Below are 23609 nucleotides of genomic sequence, written 5' to 3' on the forward strand. Positions count from 1 at the left end.
AAAATAATTAAATAGAGCAAGAAGTCATGTTCTTTCTACTGAGATTTTTTTCAAGCATGTTTTAGTAGTCAATTTGAGACTGAAACAATTGATAATCACTCAACAATTTCATGCACTGTTTTTTTTTGTTGTTGTTACATTTTTACATTTTCTTTACAAATGTAGTACGTACATTATATATTTCATTTCTGCAATTAATTTTCTTTAGTGAAATTCTACAACATTCATGGGGAATTTGCTCAAGTCTTTAGTAAATACAAATTGTTCCTTTCAAAAAGAAATTCGTATAAACAATCAACATACAGCACTGCACTTTGACACCTCTGTTAAGAATCTGTACTTTGAAGGGCTGCCATAACAAGCATAAGAAAAAAGGCTTTGAGACACAAGTATGGTAAGAATCAATCATATGGGAGGAAAAGAAATCAAAAGGAATTGATTTCATAAACCTATATGCCTAAAGCTGAAAATGAGAGAAAAGTAGGAATAAAATGAGTGGGTGACTCCGTGGTACCTGCGTAGCACTAGGATGGTTTTCTTCAGAGAACAGGGAAATATCATCCCTGGATACATTGAACAAAATGTTTCCAGTTGAGACACTAATTCCGTTACAGAAGGCTACGTCAGTGAGGTGTCCCCAGGGTGCCATGTCTCATGTTCAGGGAGAATACAAATCCGAACAGGTGTAAAGAAAGGCTACTGAGATGGCCAGGAGTGCCACAATCTTTCCTTGCAAACAGAGGCGAGGCAAGCGCCACTGCTTAGTCTAGGAAAATGGAAGGTTGACAGGGGATACAATTTCCATCTAAAAATACACGGGAGTGAAACTGCGGGGAGGGAGAGGAGCTATTTAAATTTGTCTGTGACTAAACTTAGTCTGGAAATAAGATGCAGGTTACTGGCCATTGAGACAGAGGCAAGGGTGGTCTTCTGATGGGAACAGCTGAGGGGAAAAAAAAAAAAAGTACAACACTTCAAATGTAAATTCAGCTGGGAAGAAACTCTATAGCACCTCGGGAAGGAGAGACAGAGGCTGGGTGATGTTTTGTGTCTGATTCCTGCGTCCATTCAGGTTGTGTACAGGGAGGTGACAGCCTCTGATGGGCAGCTGGAGATGCAGGATTCTCTGAGGTGCTCATTGTCATTTGGTCACTTATGTCATTTCTGATCTACATACGATGTTTCAACAAAAATATTGGCGCAGTGCAGGTTTCATTTTTCTGCCTCTGACACCCAGATCTGTGTGGCGGCTAACCTTGCAAAACCAACGAGTAACCAGAGTTTTCACAAGCCACAAGAGGGCTATAAATCACTTTTGTGCTGGTATATAAATATGTGCTGGTGTGTGCAAATTTGGTACAAGTTCTTAAAATGTATAAATATTAACTTCTCTGTTTCTTTTTCTCTCCATTCCTCTTGTCAGTAAAGATTAGATGTCTTTTATTTACTGTGGGAATAGCTATTAGTTGCTTTAATACTTTTTTTTTTTTTTTTTTTTTTTTTTTTTTTTTTTTTTTTTTTTTTTTGTGGGCAGCAGCTAAAATAAGGTCTCCTTGTCATGTTCCCAGGTCTTGCTGCTGCTCTCATAGATGAATCGATGAATCTTTTTTTTTTTTCTTTTTCTTTTTTTCTCAGAGGAACATAAGTTTAAAGGCCATTGCAAAGGCCTAGAGAGGCTTCTCTAAGAGCTGTTTCTTTGTATGGATTTACCTAAGTTGTTATAAAATCCAGGTCTGTTCAGTCACTGAAATGGGCAAACTGTTTGTTTTGTTTTGTTTTGTTTTGTTTTGTTTTTTATTTCCAAATGTTTGTAAGTGCATTGCTATGCCTGTCGATGCTGTTTCACCAGTTTACACTACCCTGATTTTTGTATCAGCATGCAAAAACCCCACGGAGTGTCGGGTGCAGTGAATTGGCTTACTGAAGGTCACTCAGGAACGCAGTGGCCAAGCCCCAAAGGGCATCACCTGAGTGCCTCTGGTTGAACTGCAAATGGCTCTTGGGAAAGGCTGCACGGAGCTGTGTGACTGAGTTAGAGGTACTGGTGGGAGGAATGCAGGAGTGGTGTCATGGTGGAGCTACGCTGGGCTGCTCCTCATCTGCCAGGCAAAGTACTCATCATGCTCTGGCTTGTACCGGTCCCCTCCCTTGCAATACCTTACAACAAGAGATTATAGGCTTAGCTGCACCTCTTCTCCCGTGGCATTAATTAATATAAACAACTGCAAGGATCGCTCTGAAGGTTTGGATGTTTACATGCCAAGCCCTACATAATTGGTGATGGCGGTATATGTCAAACCCAGCTTTAAGGTTTCACTCAGCAAGCCCTTCCTGCACAGCTGATGGATGGCAATTAGACCACGCCAAGTCAGAGATTCCTGTGCAAACACTTTCCTGTTGTTGAGGAAAAATAGATTTAAAGAGTAAATAGGGTGAATGATTGAAGCAGCTACTCCTGTAACAAGCTGGGCTCTGTTAAGAATGGGAAATATGAACTACGAGGTTTTTCCATTCATCAGTGTGGCTTAAGTGATATGTCAGCCCAGGGTAGGGTAATACAGTAGTCAGGAGCTCTGCAGGAATTTGGAAAAACTGGTTTCAATTCTTTGTCTGACATCTGATTCCTAGCACGTATAAATGTTTATTACCTCTGGTCACCAGCTGCAAACGGCAGCTAATGCTTCACAGCGGGGCTGAGCATGAAGCTGTCCAGGCTGCAGAGTGCAGGGAAGCTTCACATAGGTTTCAGTCCCCAAAACAATCCATGTTAAACATGATAAGGCGGTAACCTATATTTTCTCAAAAGGCCGCTCTTGTTCCCTGAAGTGAAAATATTGGGTTGGTGTTGCATTGATTCAGGCTGGTTTGGAAGAAATGTTGAACTTGCAGCGCGGGCTGTGGTCTGCACATACATGGTCCTTCCTTTATCTCCGTCAAGGGAATGAAGAAGATTGAAGTTTCAGGATGAACGATCAAGATTCAACTGTGTCTGCTCAGTTACTGCAAAGAAGTCCAGTAGTATCAAGCACTTATTCCCTTTGTTTATATGATTTATATAAATTTAGGGGGACATAATAAAAAAGATTTATTTTATTAGTAACAATTACATTAAAAAAAAAAAAAAGTGCTATAAAAGAAAAATCCAAGTGTTGATAAGCTAAAATAAAGAAAAAATCAGGATACAAAAGGACCAGAAATCCACTTATAAAACCACTTATGCTCTATATGATGTTAATGTTTTAATCTAATGAAAGCCTAAGCCTTAAAAGCTGGACTGCCCCACACCACTGTAGTGAAACAGCTATACAAATTGAAGTTGTAATACAGTATGCACCAGTGGAAAAACAAGATGACAAGGAGCGAGAGGGGATAGCACATCTGGAGGAAGAGCAGGGCTCTGAGAAGAGCAAATAAAAAATGTGAGAAATGAGAGGAGAGCTAAGGTAAACTTGACTATGTTTTTTGTTTTTTGTTTTTTTTTAAATTAATTTCTTTTTCCAACAAGGCTGACTTGAAGTGAATTGCATCACCACAACTGTATAGCACTGGTTCCCACCTGAGGAACGCTTCAAGCTAACTAGAGATATGGTGCTTGATAGAATGTGTGAAATAGGAGGTCATTCAGTACTGGGTATATTTCCAAATGAGGAATGGAGAAAAAAAAAAGAAAAAAAGAAAAAAGAGAGAGAGAAAAAGAAGAACTGTATAAGTGCTTCTGTGATAAAAATTGAAGGTAGTTTAGGATTCAGCATGATTCAGGCAGAAAAGCTTGCCCTGTCCTAATGGCACCCTTAGCTTCTCAAAAGAAAAGTAAAAGCATAAGTAGTAATGTAAGCATTTCAGGTCTGTGTCTCAGCACATAGAAAGGGAATATTAGATTAACTGCTGTTTAACTGAGAATTTTTTCACCATGCACTGTTAATCTGTTCATAATGTATGACTTTTTTTTTTTTTTTTTTCCCTTTTGTGAGTGTCTTTTTGTACTTCAGGTCTGCAGGTGATACTCTCCATCAAGTTCTGTATTACTGACACCTGAGGCATTTCATTAGCATTTAAATGAGGCTTAAGTGCCTAAGTAATTTTGTGATAGGGCTGCATTTGTGTGGCTAGCTGTCTACTGCATTTAATTAAATTCTGGACTTCTTCCTTCCTTGTTCAGAGGAAAAAATGCAAATTCTGTCTGAAATCCAGCAGTCGTAGGAAGAACAGGCAGGCCATAGTTCTGCCTGCTGCCAAGGTTTGTCCTCTACTCACTATCCCTCTTTTTGCTGTTCAGCCTTAATGAAAAGCTTTCCCAAGAAGGAGAATGTTTGAAAAGTGACCAGGGATGGTGAACTGTCAAACTATCTCCGGGGTTCATTTGTCACAAAGCAGGGGATGATAGGCTGGCAGCTGGGGGCACCGTAGGCTTTGGCATGGCCTGGCTGTGCACAGTGGCACTGGGGATGCCTACTGGGCTGTTCCCTTCTGTCCTGGGGGATTAGTCCTGAGATTAAATATTCAGCTGTCTGAGCAAACAATTCATCTGTAAAGAAAAACTAGTGGCTTCTGGAGAGGTGGAAAGGGATGTTTTCCTTGAACGTACCTAGTTGATAGCCCAGGTTCAGTGAGTGGTGGCAGGCTGCAGCTCAGCAAGATGGCACAGGGCCACACTGGCCTTGGGAGTGTCACATGGGCTCTGCTGGGCTGTGGGGTCCTGGGGCTCTTTGTCCTCTGATAAATGTGACACTGTGAGAATGACCTAAGGCCCTCGTGACACCATGAAGAATCCCTTGGATGGGGAATTTTTACCTCTGTGACTTAAAACCATGTGAGAGTCTATGTGTGTAATGGAGATTTTTCAGTTTTGCCTGATTAGAGGCACTTAATAAGAAAAGAGCAGGGTGAGGAAGACAGACTTCCAGATGAGTGGTTCTGCTGAATTGGCGGGGTCTTGGATGCTTGTATTGCTGAGACACGATGTGAGATTCACTCTGTTCAGTCAGCACAGCCAAGAAAATGGACAGCTCAGGGGGTGACATTAAACAGCTCCATTAAAGCTCACACAACTGGGACTGGGAAGACAAGGGACAGTGTTACTCTGTTCCCACGCAGGGACAGAAGGACTAGGCAGGATGATGATAAAGGACTGTGTTGTATTTGCAGCGGATTTAGCACAGGGCTTAAAGCTTTCTTTTGCACTCTTCCTCCATAGCAAATCCATGCTTGAAGACCGAATTGAAATCATCACGATTGCAGTGCTGCGTGCACTGCTAATGAGGTGTGTTTCTTTCACAACCACTTTTACTTGAGATCACTTCTAATGCAGGTGAAGTATAGAAGGGAACCCCAGGCCTCGCCCAGCTGTGACACAGCTAAACCTCCGAGGCAGTGCTGCTGCTCTCCATACTGCTTCTCCCAGCTGCCAGACCCCAGTGGTGCCACAGGTCAGCAGTAGCACACTGACCAGCCAGCAGTCCTGCCTCTGGACTCACTACTGCACAAACCTCCCTTACTAGCTAAGTTATGTTTATTCACAGTCACCTTATACCCATCTGTTCTTGTGCATTGTTTTGTAGCTTAAATACCTCTACTGCCTTGCTGCTGTTCACCACTTTGATGTGACTGGGGTGGCGAACATATCCTCATCTGTCCTCGTGGTGTCCTTGGTAAATAAAGTGAAGTTTTGTTGTTCTTGTAGAAGTTACTGTAGGGTAGCTGTGGCAGCCTACATGGGCTGCACTGTAAGCTTGGGCTGCCCCTTTGCATCAATTTACACAACAACTCCTTTCTTCAGGCTGAGGATAGAGGGGCGATGTGTAGACACTCGGTTTCCCCGCCCTCATCACTATCCTTTGGATTTCACAGATGCACCTTTAGTTAGATAAAGGTTTTAAAATAAAATAAAAAAATATGTAATAAAATAAGCATTCCCCTGTTTAAAAAGTAGTGAAGTGGGACTAAAAAATAGCAATCGAATTCAGATCCTCTTGAGAGCGGTGCGTTAGAGCATTTCCAGCCACCGGACCGCGGGCACCGCGCTCCGCCCCTGCCCCGTCCCCACCGCGCGGTGCCGGGCCGGGCCGTGCCGGGGGAGGAGCGGCGGGAGACGGAAGTGAAAACAAGAGCGAGGGACGGAGCCGCTGCCTGGCAGACGCGCCGCGGGTGTCTTCGTCGCTCCGCGCCCCGCAGCGCCGGGCTGGGTGAGTGAGCGGGGGGCTAGGCGGAGAGGGAGAGGGGAAGCTGGAAGGTTGGGGGTGAGGCTCGAACTTCGTGCTGCTTCTCGTAACCTGTAAGTTGATTTTGTTGTAATTTAATTCCGTGTCGGGGTGCCGCTAGGCTGCCCGGGGAGCTCACCGCAGGGTGCGGGACTCAGGTCGCTGCCTTAGGGCTGGAGCTTCGCCCCCGGGCGGTGCGGCGGGGCTGGCGGCTCGGTGCTGTCACTGCCCCGAGGACTGCCTCCTCCTCGGGTTCCCGCTGTTCCGCGTCCCCACGCGTGGTGACGGGCGTTTCTATCAGGGTTTTGAAATTCCCCCTTCCAGGAGCCGACCCAGCGAGCGTTTGGTGAAAATAGATGGAAGTTGCGCAGTTCCTCCGTGGTTGCTCAACGCCCGCTGCGCGAAGTGGGGTTGTGAGGCTTAGATGCTGCTCTCATGCTTTGAGAAGTGTAGTGAGTTTCCGAGTGATCGCCTCCTTCCTGCTCCGTCTGGGAGGCTGGAGGTGCAGAGTCGCGGGGATGAGAAAGGAGAGAGGAGCGGTGCTGCGAGCCACGCGAGGCATTTCACCAGGCAGCTTCTTTCTCTCCGTTTGTAGCTGCTTCAAACGGGGTGGGGAGAACCATCCTTTTCGAAAGAAACTTAATCTTTTCCTGTAGCTGTTGTTGCAACTAGTTGTTACTTTTTTTTTTTTTTAAACCTGATCATGAGATCTTTGGCTCCTTCTTAGAGGTAAAGCCTTTTGCTGGTGCCCGTGAACCACGCGTGTATGCTAGCTGTACACAGTGTGCTTTCTTGACATCCCCAGTGTATGGTGACCTGTTGCCGTGGTGCCTTTCATTTACAGGGAATGAAAAGAATTCTCCCTTTCATGAGGGAGGAAATCTGTGACTAATTAAAATCCCCTTTCAGAAGGAATTAGCAAAGTTGTACTTCTCGCTTCAGTGGTGAGCAAGCCCCCTGAGAGCTCAAACTTGCTTGGAGGTTTTTCTTCTTCTCAGCCTCTCCAGCAGCAGGAAAAATGCAGTGGCATTTACCATGCCGAGGATTTTGGGGTATGCTGAGCCAGTGTTGGGGCTAGAGCTGCCAAGGTAGCTCTGAATCCTGGTTTCCACACCTCGGGCGGCCCACTGGACTTGGGCGTCTTTGCAAATCCTTCTGCCTCAAAACCTGAAATCCCTCTGCAGTGCACGGTGAGGTCAGACTGGGTTGGGGCGTGCAGCCCACTCGCTGCAGTGTGCCCGTGGTGCCACCTTAAATGTCAGCACAGGAGCTGGAATCTGGCCGTACCGCGGTGTAGGCTTACACCCCGCTCTGCTGTGTTCTTTGCCTTACTTCAACCATACCAAAATAGTCGGGATCCACTACCTAAGATGTCATTGTAATGTTACTTATCTGAGGTGAAACTGAAGCCCTTATCTCTGGCTCTGGGCAGCAATTAAGTGCGGAGGTTGCCTTTTAAAGGTAATTTGTTGCTCGCATTGAGGTGGAGAGGAGGGAGACGCTGGAGTTTTGCTCTACGTTTTTTTTTTTTTTTCCTTTCCCCTCACTGTTACGATGTGGCTGTCGGTATTTTAATTTAATTTGCAGTTTTCATTTGAGGCTTGGTGTTAAGATCTGTAATGTCTGTAGCATTGTTCTGTCAATGTGAAGTTATGCTGTAAAACTAAAAGTCACGGGGTTTTTATTTTCTTCTGGTTAACTTCAAAGTTGTGACATTTTGATGTTGTTCTGAAACTGTCAAACCATAATGTGTTGGGAAACAAGTTCTGAGCTGATGACACGGCAGCATGTGATATTCATTTTGTCAGATACAAATGTGCCAATGATAGTAACTTCTTCCATACTTGGATTTAAAGGATGCTATCAATTCATGCTTGTCTCAGCATTGAGGTTTGTTTTTTTCCCCCACAGTATTCTATCGGATGGTTTTTTTACTGTGTGCTTTTCTTGAGATGCAAGTATTTCATTACCAGAAACCTTGAAAGTAGGAAGAGCGTGTTACCAGCTCCCTGTGTTTCTTCCTAATCAATTTAGCACAGCAAAACATGGGAATGAAAGTATAAGTAATGACAGACTTTGTGTAGGTTTTTGGCTGTCCTTATACTATGGAGAAGCAGTGGGCAGTGCTTTTTGTTTTTATCTTCCTTAATTTGAAAGTGTAATCCTCTTCTGCAGGCATCAAGTCCTTAGCTTGGATCCTTGAATACTGAACACCATGAGCAACTACAGCGTGTCTTTGGTTGGCCCAGCTCCTTGGGGTTTCAGGCTTCAAGGTGGCAAGGATTTCAACATGCCCCTGTCCATCTCTCGGGTGAGTCTGTTCTCTCCTCTGCTTGTGTGTGGGTATCCATCATGCTGCAGTCAGCCTGCAGCCTTCATCAGACTACAAAGCCTTGAGCTGTGGGTGCTGGGCTCAACTTGCCCTGTGGCGTGGGGATCTGGGGAAATACATCTTTGTTGTCTGAAGGTTCCAAGGAAGATGTGTATCTTCATCTAAAATCTAATCTATGTTCTTATCTATGCAACAAAACAGGCAGAAAGCACCCTTGAATTTCCCTCTCTGCTCACCCTCAGAAAGTTGTGACATGAGGAAGGAGGCTGGCAGGAAATGGGCAATTTTCTGCCTGTGCAGTTCACATGGGAGGCAGCGGGGGAGAATCACTCATGTTCCCATTGTTTATTCAGCAGTTCTTAACAGTTGGAGGATCTTTTGGTGTCTGTTCTTTCAAATCCCACTATTTGCAGTAAGCTGCACTTAAGAAACGGGAGTTATAAACGGTAATTCATGGATATGTGCCTGGGTGAAAATGCTGCTTTCTCAAAAGTTTTTTTTTTTTTTTTTAATGCAGCAAGTGCTCTTAACTGATTTTCACAGGAGTGTTTTATAGAGTATGTGCTCTTAACTGATACTGAAAGGATTTGAGGAACTAAGTCAAAACAAATGTGATCTTTGTATCCAGGCAGTATCTACCAGTTCTCAGCTTTTGAAATGGCTTTTTTTTTTTTTTTTTTTCAGTGAATTTTCTTTCTATGTGGGCTGAGTTTCAAAGCCTTCCTCAGATGACTAAAACACTTCATTTACATCACACAGGGACTAAATCTTATTATTTAAAATAATAAAACTATTGAATTTATGTGAGTACTGGAAATCTCTGGGTGAAGAGTTATGGCTTTGGACTCCAGCACCTTTAAACTGTGCTTTGCATGGTGGAAGCATTCGTGTATAAATGACATCTTCTCTGCCAGCAGCCTGCCTCCCCCTTCTGCGTATTTATGCAGTTTAGTGACAAAGATTAATTATTTTTTACACCTGTTGGGACTGCAGAATTCCTGGGAGAGGGAGCAGGTTTCTATTTGGGTTTATGCATCATGGCAATATTTTTAGCTAATCTCAACTAGCAATTCGCAGCCTGCCAGTTCATTTAGACTTGACTAATCTTAGTCACCTGTGGATTATTATTTTTTTTTATTGCTGGGGTAAAATGGAGAGCTGTGAAAATACCTCCGTACAGATTATATCTGAACCAAAAGGGGCTGAACTACAGTTTATTCCCAAATTCTGGGAATTTTCAAGCTAAGCTAGAACTCGGTTTCTTGTTCAGCATCTGGACACTCCTGCAGCAAAGACATGTTTGAAGTGGGAATGTTCTTCCAATGTGATGGCCGAAGGACTACTGTAGCAAGGACAGTTTCAGAAGCATAGGCTGTTGCCATCATGGGGTGTTTGCAGGCGGTATTGATGAGCAGCCCTGGGCTGTAGGCAGGAAGACACAATGATCAGCCAATTATAGCAACAGTAACACTTATTTTTTTGTAAGGGGCTCTGCTGTGCTGGAGAGCAGCAGTGCAACCTGGCTGGTAAGCATGTTTTCCATCTGAAAATTTCTATAGAGGAAACAAATGTATTGAAATTAGTCTATATGAGTATTTTATCACATGAATTAAATGTGCTGTTTGTATGGAGTAGCAGGAAGGAATTAGCCTAAACAGCTGCGTTTAAAAGCCTGAATTATGGGATTCCCTAATGACAAGTGTCAGTGCTCGTGTCAGCAGACCATAATGAAAAATGGGTTCTGAGGTGGTTTTAAGGTTCTAAACATGCACAGAGAGGGGAAGCACAATACCCCATTCACATGTTGGACCTCAGCTCTGCTTTCTGACTGAGTCATTTCTCTTTATTTGGAATTAAGGCCATCCAGATTTTGCACTGCTCTAGTATAACGACAACAATACTTTTCAATCAAAAAAGCATTTGGTCTGGTAGCTGGAAGAAAACGGTGCTGTGTTCCTGGTATTCTAGAACAGCCTGTACCATTCACCCCCACCCCTTCTTTTCCTGACAAAGTATAAATGCCTTCCTGCATCTGAAAACCACTAATTAAATTATTTTAGCACAACACTAATGAGGCAGCAGAATTATGTTCTTTGGCAAGGAGGACTTTTTTTTCCTTAAATTTTTGCCCTTGATGCTGAGGATGAATCCGGCTGCTTTGCTGAGGACTAATTTCCTGCTTTAGTTTAGTTTTGGCTCTTTGAATTTAAGTTCAAATAAAGTACAGTTTATGAAGCATAGAGCATACTTTGTTTTTGAATGCTGTTTATCCAAAAAGCTAATGTCTTATTACTGATAATGTGAACAACATTTCATAGGCTTCCTGGAGAAAGCTTTCAGTAATTCATTTGGCTTGCAATGGTATGCCATTTCAGAGGGAGTGGTAAAGCCAATCTGTTTTGTGTTCTACTGTTGTTTTTTTTGTTTGTTTGTTTTCCCCCCAACACTAGTACACTGTAGACTTATTGCCACATTATAAGCAACAGCTTATCTATTTTAGTGCTTTAAAATTGTTACGTATACAGCTGCACAGATTGCACGGCAAGTAGTGTACACCGTGCTGGGCATATCCTTGTAGGCACTAGCATAAATCAATACATGCAATGCTTGGAGCTGCATGCAGTTGGATATGACTGGACTTCAACTAGGGGGCTCCTTGCAAAGGAACTCTATCCAGTGCCATTACATGGGTCAGAAATAGGCCCATAGCAGGAGGTGGTGTGTTGGGAGTGGTTGTAGTAGGTTTGTGCTACAGGTGTGGAGCAAAGGTGTTGCTCTCACAAGAGAGTCCTCACTGGAGAGGGAGTTGCTCTATGAGTTTTAAAAAAACAAATAAAATTGATCTTTGCCCTTGGACCAGGAATGAAGGGCGGGCTGAGGTTGTAGATCTCCATCTTCTACTAACAATAAACCATTCAAGTCGCTCAAGCCACCACATGCTGCTGTACTGTGAGGCTTCCAGGTACTTAATTCTGAAGTGGCACTTGTATAATAAGAGACTGCAAGCTGTGGCCAGTTAACTCATGCTGAAGAAAGTAGAAATTGCAGGAGATGACGTGTGCAAACTAACATTACTGAGATGCTGTCTTCACTTGTTCCTTGTGGTGTTTTACATTAATTGAAGGAGCAAGGAAAACATTTGTTTAAGACAACAAAATGGAAACTTAGAGCAAGTAATAACTAATTATTTTGGAATGCGAATTTTATTTTTAGCTATTGTAGGAAGTGCCTGACTTTCCCTATGAAAGCAAAAGCTTAATACCTGCCCATCTTTCTAATACATGCAGTTATGTGAGATTACATTTGTCATCATGCAACTTGATGCAAATGAATTGATCACCTCTTAATCAGCACAGGCCACTACGCAGGCAGCTGCTTATTTGGCATCTCCATCTCAAGCTTCAGTTAGCTGTTGCTAGTAGGCTCTTGGGACATGAGGAAGTGTCTCCATTCTTTGGTATTCACCTACATTGTAAGAATTGCATCTAAGACTTCGTTATTTCTTAATTATTTCCATGTAAAGTTTATTTCCAAGCTGCTAAATACCAGCTGGACCAAAAAAAGTTGGTCAAAATATTTGAAATGGTGTTATTTCATTTTTAGTTTGCCAATACTGAATGATTTGCTATGGCTAATATCTATGCACATCTGAGGTCCTGGATAAATCCTAGTGATGTTTCTTTTATGTCCATTTGGACATATTAATCTCTTTAGACTTTGCATTAATATTATGTCTGTATTACTTTGAGGGCGATTTAGTTAGTCCTCAGTGCTCAATAAACGTAACTAGAATAGACTTGGTAAGCATAGCAGTTTTGGCAATTGTAATCCTACAGTTGCATTCTGCAGAATGAAATGAGTAGCCCTTGGTACTGAAGGATTATTCATTAACGTTGTAATGGACTGACAGGTTTAAGTATTCATTCTAAGTGCATTCTTAAAACATTCGTAACATACCAAAATTGGGACACAAGTCTTGTAGCAAAGTCTGTAAACAATTCTTATCTCAGTTTTATGACAGTAATTGCTGCCAGAAACAAGGAAATACTGAAGTGATACTATAGTAGTCTAGGAGAGTTGCTCTGAAAGCAACGCCTCCTACTTTATTACATTGACCCACAACGTCAGAGGTGGATGTTGGTGGTATAGCAGTAGAGGCTGAACCTTTCCACCAATATTCCCTTACATTTTGTTGCTGTGTGAAAGATGGCAGCTGAGAGGCAGTCTGACAAAATGACCTCTGATGGAACTACACTTGAAGTAAAGGTGTGGAACTGAGTTCCTACATGTAGGGGAAAAAAATGGAACCCACTGACATTTTTTTCACTATCAGAAATCCCCTCAGAAATAGCTCTGTGTTTTTGCATTTATTCACATTTCAAGTGCGTTTTTCCTTGTGTTTCTGTGGCAAGGCTGTAGCTGGTGAAAGGATCATGATAACGAATTTGTCAGCATGCAGCACCCCCAGGGAATGGGTAGACAAGTAGCCCACTTTGGGATGAAGTGGAGAATGAATATGCATGCGGCATATCGGTAGCTCAATCTACGTCCCACGTGAGCATGCTGAAATTCTTCATGCTGGTGTCAGATGATCATCACCAGAGCAATTGCCCTCCTTTGCATTCCCATTTTTTCCATTCTTCCAACCCAGGTATCCATATGGCTATCTAGCAAGTTATCCATGGGGATGGAGCATGTGTATGGTGTTTGCATAATATTTGCTTATGCAGAAGCTTGGCCTTTGGTCTTCCTATTGTTACGAAGCAAACTATGATTGTCATTAACATCTGTGAAAATTAATTGTAATGTTAATTAAATAAAACAGTGCCTTGAATGGACCCCAGGTATGCCAGCTTAGATTGACTAGCATTTGGCTGAGCCCTTTGTTTGGCATGACTTTTTTTTAAGCCGTATGCATTGTTTTCAGTAAAAAAAAGTTTTTTTGTTTTTGTTTTGGTATAAAATAAACTATTACAGTGGGGACTAGGGAAATTGTCTTTCAAGCAGGCATGTGTAATAGGAGAGAAACACTAGAACAACTGGTGGCCTGGCCAGTGATAATTGTGTCGGTAACTTTATGCTCTGTCTTGGAAGCTCTTGCAAGCTACTAACTAAGCCCTAACTGGCAGCTGCTGGCATTGCTGTGCTCCTGGGAGTTGCTCCTGAGTGGTGATGGTTTCCACAAAACATGGCTTCAGATGTTTTCCGTTACTGTAACTTGCATTGCTCTGTTTTTCTGGCAGACTTATTTTACACAATGTGTCATTTTAAAATGTAAAATTTCTTATACGTGTCCAATGAAACCATCAGCTGTAGAAAGTGTTGCACATCTCTGGGAAGAGTCTCAAGCCAGGAAGTAGGGCAAGAGGTGTGTGTAGGAATAAGTAGTCAGTCTGTATCTTAAAATTCATGAAGGATATCTGATCATTAAAGATACTTTTTTGTGAACCGTAAGAGAAGTTCCTGAGTAGGAGATAATGGGTAATGTCAATGTCTGGTAATGAAATGGGACTTCTGTCATCTTTTTTTCTTTCTTTTTTCTTTTTTAATCTCTATTTTTATTGGGGAAATTTTTAAAAAGAAAATACTGGAAGTTGATAGATCCAAAAGTATTTTGGATGTTGAACTTGATCTATCCAAGATGAGATTTGGGGAAAAAAAATTGTTTAAATCTCCATCTCGTTTCAAGTCTGTTTGTCTTCTTTTTCTTTCTTTTATGGGCTAAAATTTCTTAGCAACAATGAATGCTGGAATGTACCAATCATTTTGAAAATAGGAATAATAGCATGACTTCCAGATCTTGGACTTTAAGGAAAGCTGTCAGTATTGAGGTATTCAGCAATTATTATTATTATTTTTTTTTAAAGTGTAGCACCAGAGTAGAAAGTTATGATACTGAAAACTTGGTAAGAACCAAAATTATCTACTTATGTAGTCTTCCTTTGAGATTCAAGAAGGATGAATGTTAACATCAGTGGTCTTTCTTCTTTTTATAGGCTATGTAAAAGTTGTATTTAATCTTCACTTGCCTTATTTTAAGTGAACTTCCAAGAAATTATCATTTCTTCTCAGAAATGAGCTTTGGATTGGCCTAAATGCAGGCTGTGGTTCTCAACAGGGATCTTTCCTGGCACAGGGTGGGGGCTGAGGGGAATCTACAGAGGTCACAGTAGTTATCTGCTCTTCCTGCTCCTGAGGCAAAAAGTGCTTTGTTTTATGGGAGTTCATAGAATGGATAACATTCAGCAACCAATAAAGCAAGAAGCATTACTTGGTTGTATTTTATTTAATTCTGGTTAGATGTGGCTTACTAAGAATGACAAACGAGCTATGAGTTTTCATCCTCTCTACACTGAATCCTGAAGGAATAGAGGTGGTTTGTGTGTTTTTTTTTTTTGTTTGTTTGTGTTTTTTTTTTGTTTTGTTTTTTGTTTTTTTTTACTTTTGGGACTAAATTGAATATGGACAATAATCATGTTCCTTGCTTCACAAGTAATATATGTAGGTCACTCTGAAAGTAACGTCTCCTATTTATTTCCATAGAAGCTCCAACAGATACAAAGAGTATCTTTAGAGCAGCCCTGATAAAGTTAGCAAGTTTTCTGAAGGTCTTAAGAGCATGGTGTAGAGCTTCAGGGTTTGCAGAGCTGCCTGCAAGCGGTGTCCTCCTTGAAAGAATTTCCCTTGAAGATGGGAGGAGAGATCACTTTGTATGGCTGTAATTTACCAGTTGCCTCCCTTTTCAGCACTACTCAATCTTTGTGTTGAAAGTTGGAAAAAAGTTTGTTTTCCCAAACCATTTGTTTTCCTTCCCTTGCTGTGTAGTTTAAAGCAAGACAGAGCATCCCTGACAGGAGAAGGGAAGGTAGAAGCGAGGCTGTAGGGTAAGAGGCAGGAGAAACATGTCTACATCTCATCTGTCCTTGTCTTTATTTGGCAGACAACCTCCTCAGACTTAGTAGGAAGCAAACTTAATCTAAATAGTTCCTGTACTGATGTAATTCTCCCAAAAGTGAATTTAAATGTCATATCAGGGAAGAAAAGGAACCTACAAGTTTGTGGCTAAGGGATATCTGACTTCATGTGTCAACATGTTATTTTTTCAGTTAGGGATGCTGGTAACTTTTTTTTTTTTTTTAACTTATAAGTGACTATAGTTACACTATGAGGATTAAAAGTGAAATGTTTTATGATGGAAAAACTGAAGTTTGTTTACAGTGTCCACTTTTGAAAGACAGATGTAGTGGAAAAAATAAACTCTAATTAGAAGCTCAGAGTAGATGAAAAATTGGCAGGCTGTCTGGAGGCTAAAAAGTAAGGTCACTCATTAAATAGAAACAGGGGGGACAAATAAAAAAAAGTATTTTCCTTGTGAGTATCTGACCCTGGAGGCTTGACAACTTCTGTCAACTTCCCCACCATTTTGAGCTGCTATTTTTAGTGTGACTGTTTTTCTCATTATTCATTGGCTGATGGCTATCAGAAGGCATTGTGAGAAGAGACGTGGTGGTGAAAGATTTGTTTGTTTGGTTTTGGTACAGAGCCAGCAGATAACATTGTTAATTTTTTGCATTTGTTTTGACATTTTAAGAATAGATTTCATATGTTATCAATGTAAGGGTAAGTGTGAGAGAAAACTATCTATTCTGGGCCTGAAACAGTGCAAAATATAAGTAGGTTAGTACGCTTCCTGGCAGTGGTCAAGAAGGGGTTGGAAATGAGATTGAGAATTATCTGAAAATGAGAAATGGAAGTATAGGTGACTCTTCCAAGAATAGAGGCATTGGAAAGGGAAACAGCTCCTGCGGCTGGTGTTACCCAAGTTTGTGAATGATAAAAGGCTTCAGGGAAGTAAAAGAAGGAAAATGTAACTAAAATATTTGCTTAGGGTGCCTTACTGTAAGGGATCCACAAGCTGAATTTGTGGAGTGAGTTATTGTCTGTTCTTAGACAAGTTGGCATAGGTGAAAGATAAAGGTTGTGAACATTTGCAACTCAGCAAAGGACTCTGTGTCAGTAGCTTCTGTTACCATCTTGCCTTGAATCTTTGTTTGTGTAGAAGACTTGATAATAATCCAGCTGTTCTCTTATGAGATGCTGAAGGTGGAGTGGCTAGCTAGAAGATTTGGTGTCACAAACTTCACTAGTCTGGTTTAAAAGCTGAGAAGCTATGACCATGGATATATAAGTTAGATGACTATAAGATACACTGGTCTAGATTAGGATTGCAATCCTAACTCTTGGTCAAGATAACCTAATAAATCAGGTTTGTAATTGCATTCACTTCAAGGTACCCTTGCTGAAGTTATCTTCTTCAGTAGTGTGGTCATGCTGGCTTCATCCTTCTTCAGCTGGAGAATGATAGTGTCTGTGTTTGTACTGAACAGTGGCCTTTCCAACAACCTACTTAAAACTGGATACGTGTGGGAATGAAGCTCAGAAAAAGAGGGAGAGCAAACACTGATGCCTTCAGATTTGGCTGAGGTATGTGGAGGCACCAGCCAGCTGCATGCTGCACAGACCTTATGGTTTCTAGCTGAGTAGTCATGATCACTCTTAATGTCACAAATCTAATTTAAATGATTTTCTTAACACAAGGGATATTCTTACTCTGTTTTTCCATGTCTCTGCTTCATCAGTCACTCATCTTTCAGTGCTGTCAGATAAGTGGGATGGGTTCTCACAGAGTAGCTCTTTGTCATCCGTCAGTCAGAGACACCAATGCAGTCCCACCACACAGTCTCTTATGTATGTTAATCTAAGTAGAGAAGTGCTGTGAAGGGGAAAAATAGCACACCATAAACTGAAGACCATATCATGACACATCTCTTCAGTTATCTTCAAAGCAGATGAGAAAGTGCTGCAACAAGGTAATACACTCAGTAGTTTTGGTGTAAAGCAAGGCCAGTAGACATGGAGCACAGAGAATTCTGCTGTTAGTGCCCTATTTTTACTTAATAGTGAAAATGATATTCTTTGGAGTTTTATAATCCAGAAAAGTTGGAGTGAAGCTGATGATTATCTGTGACACTTGGACGACTGTTCTGCCTACCCTTCTTCTCTGTCAAGCTTTGTAATTTAACAAGCATTGCATTCCCACCCAAAATACGAAGGTGCTATGCATTCCTTCAGAGAGTGGTTTTTGTTTTTCCATTAAAGTAAGACAGAAATTTCCCAGTAGAATAATCCATATTTTTTCACTATGGAATATTATTATTATTACGTTTTGTCTCATTCAGAGTTAAATTTGTACCTTAGAAAGTTCTGCTTAAACAGTTTAGCAGAAGTAAAAGTAAGACTAAACAATATCTCATTGCTGAAAGTATTAAAAAGTGGGAGCTGTAGTGACTGCTGTCAGCTTTGTTTGTAACAAAGCCCTGAAATGAAATGCAATGCAATGCCTTGTGTGAAGTGCCGTAGACTAAAAAGCACATCTTGCCAGGTCTTCAGTAGTCCTGTTGGAAAGGTCAAATGATTTGCCTGTTAACTGGACATGAAAGAAGTTTGGCTTATCCTGGTCTATATTAAGGAATGACCTAATGTGACATTTAGTTCTTTCTCTACCAAGTGGTTGAACAATGTCAAGTATTTAGAATGGGAAGACAACAGAAATTTATTTTGTGTTATTTCATGGTTATTTTAAAGGCTCTTGAATAGTGATTGAGGTGCAAAGCCTGGGTTAGTGTTGGCTGTATCAGTTTCGGGAGAGTAAAATTCCCTGCCAAGTTTCTGTATTTAACTAATGGGATCACCTGCATGTATCCCTAACATTTATTGAATCTGGGCAGGAAATGATCCAAGTGCCTCTGTTAAGTGTGGTATTGTATTGGTAGCAATAGCATTTGGATTTTTTTTTTTAAAAAAAAAGGAGTGCAATAGGATAAAGACAAAACACTTAATGTGAAGGCTGCAGACATAAATACAAACGTATTTTTGTTATTAAAAAAAAAAGGTTTTGCTTTGCTGGAAACTCCAGCTGTGAAATGTTTTCATTTAGAAACTTTAGAAAGAGGAAATAGCATTTCTGTGTGAGCAAACTCTTTGCCAGACAGTATGGCTGAATCTACAAATGAGATCTGTAATATGTCTGTTGCTAATAATTTTTTTCCCTGATGTACAACTTACACGTGACAAGTCAGTTGTAGTTCAGTGTCCAGTGCAACTAAAATTAAGCTTTTCATTCTTTCTTTTAAAGCAGGAGACCAACATCCAATTTATTTATTTATGAAGGGGTAGTATTTGTTTCTGCAACCTGATGTATTTAGGCAGTTTTTCCTGTAGTGCTCTATATTTTTACTTAATGCCTTTTTATTTGTTGATCTCAGAAAGACCACCAGTGAAGCTCTGCAAACCAGAGCGTTTGTGGAGTTGAGTTGGGTTTACATCTATTAGAAGGAAAGGGCAATTGAAGGCATGTAAACCTTTAAACGTAAAATATATGTTTATGGTGTAAATAATATTGTTTCCTTTTGGCTCTCTGTAGCTCCTCATCCAATCTTAAATGTTCTGCGTCCATACCTCTTAAGAGGATGCTTAGTGTGGCTGAGTAGCAGTTATTTCAGAAATGAAAAGACTTCTCCAAAAATACATTCAACCCTCAGTTGTGAGGGCTCTTGTCCTTTCTGAGGGACTTGTGCCTGTCCCTTTTCTTGAGGGATTGATGGTAATGCAGACGCTGGTCTAGGGATACAACCTACTTGGTGAAGGAAGCAGTGGTTGGGGAGCAGTCAACACAGTTTCTTACCTGGCAACCTAGTTCTTTTAAATTTTCATCAAAATTGAATAAATTGTCTTTGTGCGGATAGGAAGAAGAGGGAAGAACAAAACAAACAGAATCATTGAATATCCTTAGTTAGAAGGAACCCACAAGGATGACTGAGTCCAGCTCCTGGACATCAGCAGCTTGCTTAAGAGCTCATCTAATACCAAATACATCTTCTACACTTGAACTTCCCCCCACCTCTATGTCAGTGGCTGGAAAGAGCTGATAGAAGAGGACTGTGTCTGCATTTCCATCAGCACCCTAAGCAGGTGTAATAGGTGGCATTGGGGTATTATTATCCCAACCAGGGCAGTTGTCTGGGAACAGGGCAGTCTGAAAGTGCTGAGGCCAGGCTTGCTAGGACACGTCTGCCAGTGCACTAAGCTGTGAAAACTGCCCCCCAAGTGCTTATTAAATTACCGCTTTTGTCAGTTACGGATGCAGTCTGCTCTTTCTACTTTCCAGCTGTCATACTCTGGCAACTGGGTATAAGCAAAAGTCATTGTAGCAGAGGCTTTCATGAATCCCTTTTGAGAATATACTCAATTGATAAATAAAGTTATTTAGCTCTTGTGTGGCTTGAGCATAATCCTGTAAATGCCAAGAGCCCAGGCCCTGGTGCCACAAAAATATTTGAGCACTAGTATGATTTTAGACATGCAAATTGTGTTTGTGAAGTTAATTTTTTTTAATTTTTTTTTAAATTTTTAAATTTTTTATTATTTTTTTAATTTTTTTTATTTTTCTATTTTTTTTTTTTAATTTTTATTATTTTTTTTACTCAAAGCTCAGCTGATGCTGATGTTAGTTGCTGCTCATCACCCTGCTGTGCTGGCTCTTCAGTTTGCCATTACCAGAAAGAGTCATTGGCTATCTTGGAGGAGAAAATGAACTCTTCCCAGCCAACTTTCTGCTTTCTCTGAAGTCAGTACTAGTTGATGTGTGTTAGCCACAAGAGAACTGGCTAGAGAGAATTTGGTATGATGTCTGGAGAACTAATTACAAACATACCTTTGAGCCGGTCAGTCTCCATCACTGGAACTCTAATGCTAAATGAAGGGGTGCAAGAGCATTTGGGGGAGAAACTCTCAAAAACCAGATGTGGTGACAGTATCTTACATCCTGGAAACCCTGTGCAGATGCTCTAGCACCTTGTAAAGTGAGAAATTAGAACCTTAGAACTGGTCCTTTTTAGATAATTTTGTAAAGCTGCCTTTTCTGAACTATTCACTATAATGACTGAGCTTACGAACAATATACAGATGAATAGCATTTTTTGGCTGAAAGAATACTTTTTGTATGTGTCTGGAAACGCAGTCCACTTGCAACATGAAAAACCAGTGATGTGTGCCTAAATCTTCCAGGCTGGAATTCTTACTTGTTGCGGAGACAAGCATCACTGACCCTCTTATGTTGGAAGGCATTTGGTACTCTCTGGTTGATCAAGAAACTTCTCTGTTGAGGGTATTTCTTCCACTGACACATCTATATTTGAACTTCAAAAAAGTGGGAACTGATGATTATTGGAAATTCATATGACATTAATTTGTTTGGATATGTGACCTGATGAAAACTGCTGCTGCAGTCGACAGCCCAGATCAGCTTATAGCTCTGCCCTGGATGGCGTGGGAATAAATAACTGGAAATTGCTCACAGGAAGCTCTGATTACAGCAGTCAAAGCAAGGATTTTAGGCAAACTCATCTGTGCTGTCACTTGCTATCCCCAACCTGTCAAATGAGATTTTGGAGTTTTGTCCTGCTGACTACCCAGTACAAGCCCCCCTTTATCCTACAGCACAGGTCTGTTCTCTTGAAAGAAACTCCTGGATAATTTGAGGGGCTGAGAGTTTAGAGGGGAGAGCTGAGACTTACAAGAGGTGATCTTTCATGGAGGAAAAATATCTTGAATAAGGGGATAAAGACAAGCTTTGTGCTATTTGTAACTGCTGCATTTCAAGGATAGCATAGGCTTGAGAAGGGTGGCATGCAAATTATTCAGATAAAAGTGCAATGACAGTTATGTAATATTAGCAACAGTTCTGGGAAATGCAGTGCACAACAATGGGTACGACAGGCTAGGAAATACTTAACATGGCATTTAAAATTGTGAACTGCTCAAACTCATTCAAACCTGTTTATAATGGCATATTTTTTGACATTCTGCCAAACAGATTAGATCCTTCCAGTTTGTCACCTGCTTTTTTTTTTTTTTTTTTTTGAATTTTAAGTGTGATGTGGAAGGTATTTTCACAAGAATACGATCTATATTGCTTTCAGTTTTTTTTGTGGTTCTTTTTTTTCCCCTTTGCCTTTCTTAGGCTGTAGTGTTTGCCTTTCTCTTGAAATAAGTCTGTCAGATGTTTTTGCTCTTAGTTTGTTTTTTAAGAGAATTTCCATTCAGAAGCCGATATTAATTGTGGTGCTTAGCAGGGTTTAGTGTTCAGAAAAGCATATGATGGGATTGGAATTAACGGATTAATAAGAGCTAGGTATTTAAAACAATCAAACAAAACCAAAACAAACTAAAACCCTATTAAAATATACACAAGATATTTGTCAAAAGTCATGAATAACAAATGAGGAAAGCATTGGGCCCTGTGTACTAGATGCCATAAGTATTTACAGGGGTGACTCGTTTAAAAGTTTTTGTCTCTATTTTGAGTTTTATAAGTTCTTCATTCTGAGACTGTATCCATCCTTTTCTTTCCAGTTTTCCCTCCCCTTGCTAGGCTGCCCTGTGTTGTGGCCCATCCCAGCTTTACTGTGCCCAGGTCTGGGTTTCTGCTAACCAAAAAAGCAGGCAGCCTTGTGTTGCTAGTACAGTTGCATTAAATGCTTCAGCACAGAGAAACAAGCTGCTCTTTCAGGAACCAGTTTATGCAGCCTAGAAGTGAAGCGTTCGTTGAAATCTCCCAAAAGATATCTCTGTGGCCATCCCTTTCCATGTGGCAGTGTAACAGAGCCAAGTTTTTTTCTCCAGTTGGTAGTGCCGTGGCTGTGAATAGGGCAGTAAAGGGGAGGAAGGGTGGGGAGCTCCTCAGCAATCTCCCCAGGTAGACATTGCTCACTGCCCCAGCTGTTTTTGAGCTCTCTTGCTGTCTTCCTTCACGCTCAAATGATGCTCCAACAGCAGCCCTTGCAAGGGGGAGAAGACTGCTCTAGGTCTAGACGATAGAAAAACCCAAAGTTGTTCTTACTGGTGCCTTCCTTTGATTTTGCAGTGAAATTCTGGGAGGTGAGCAGAGGAGGCTGCTAAGCCCAAAGTGCCTTGCGTTGCCGTGCTTGTATCAAAACCTGGATGCAATTTACGTTGTCTAAATAATCCCTTAGTGTTACATGAAGTATTCAAGAAAATTAAGCTTAAATACCCAAGGAAACATCAGAGTGTATCTTGGCATGGCAGTCGTGAGATTAGAAAACACTTCTTATTTCTAGGGCCTGACTCATGGTTTCTGAATGCACGAGGGTGGCAATGCTTGCTCCTATGGTCACATAGCATTATAAATATTTCAGGACTTTAGGGCACAGAACTTTGCCAAATATTTTTCTAGTGTTCATTTTATTCTCCTCCTAATTCCCAAAACAAATTACAGCAGCTTGTTTATAACTTGATTGTGTGTAATTAAACAAGCAGAATGTAAAATCTATTTCTGAGAAGGGTGTATAAAATCTAGGTATTTAAATCAATTAGATAGTGAATTAAATGTTGCTCGTTGTCTGAAAATTGCTTTATCAGGATGTGGTGCATGCTGTTTAGTGTATATTGAGGTGAATTGTACAGGAGCTGGCTTGCTAGAGATATTCAGAAATAAACAGACTGTGGCATGTGTAGTAGAATTTGACCCTGTTAGGAAAATAAGTAGGGCAGTGTCCACTCAGAATGGTGACTCCTGCCTGTGCCAGCAGCATATACAAAGCAAATGAAAAGGAGCGTATGCTTACTTCTCTAATTTGTTCATCGTGAGTATGGTAGTGTGTGGAAAAACTTGTGATGAAACCAAACTGCTGTGTGCACAGGTAGAATAAGCCCTCAAACTTGCAGGAGTTCCTGGACCACCTTCACTTATTTCTCTGACCTGAAAAGGACAACTCTTTAACCAGAGAAAACATGTATTGCTTCTGAGAATGTACTTGCTTGTTTGCTGTTTTCACAAGCATTTGTCCATGAGCGGGAAATCCTTGGAATCAGGAATGGAGTGTTGCAGGAAGATGCTGAGCAAATATTGGGAGAAGTAGATACACAGAGAGGTTTAGGTTATTCTTGTTTAAGTTATCTTGGAAATACGTTACTCAATCAAATTTGCAATGTTTTAAAAG

The 23609-nt window shown here is 41.0% G+C and overlaps 1 protein-coding gene across 18 annotated transcripts in view; it reads left to right on the forward strand.

Moving 5' to 3' along the window:
* The first annotated feature begins 6029 nt into the window (after nt 1-6029).
* The window catches only part of PDLIM5 (PDZ and LIM domain 5), a 114270-nt gene continuing 96690 nt past the window's right edge, over nt 6030-23609 (forward strand). For 12 of the 18 annotated variants that reach the window (XM_085222908.1, XM_085222914.1, XM_085222913.1 and 9 more), the window contains exons 1-2: nt 6030-6182; nt 8373-8508. In XM_085222908.1, the coding sequence (XP_085079034.1) occupies nt 8413-8508 (96 nt within the window). In that variant the 5' untranslated portion in view covers nt 6030-6182; nt 8373-8412. The other 6 variants (XM_010710016.3, XM_085222921.1, XM_085222909.1 and 3 more) reach the window with 5 other exon arrangements.

Source organism: Meleagris gallopavo, chromosome 4 (assembly GCF_905368555.1).
Source record: "Meleagris gallopavo chromosome 4, MGAL_WU_HG_1.1, whole genome shotgun sequence".
Taxonomy (NCBI): Eukaryota; Metazoa; Chordata; class Aves; order Galliformes; family Phasianidae; genus Meleagris; species Meleagris gallopavo.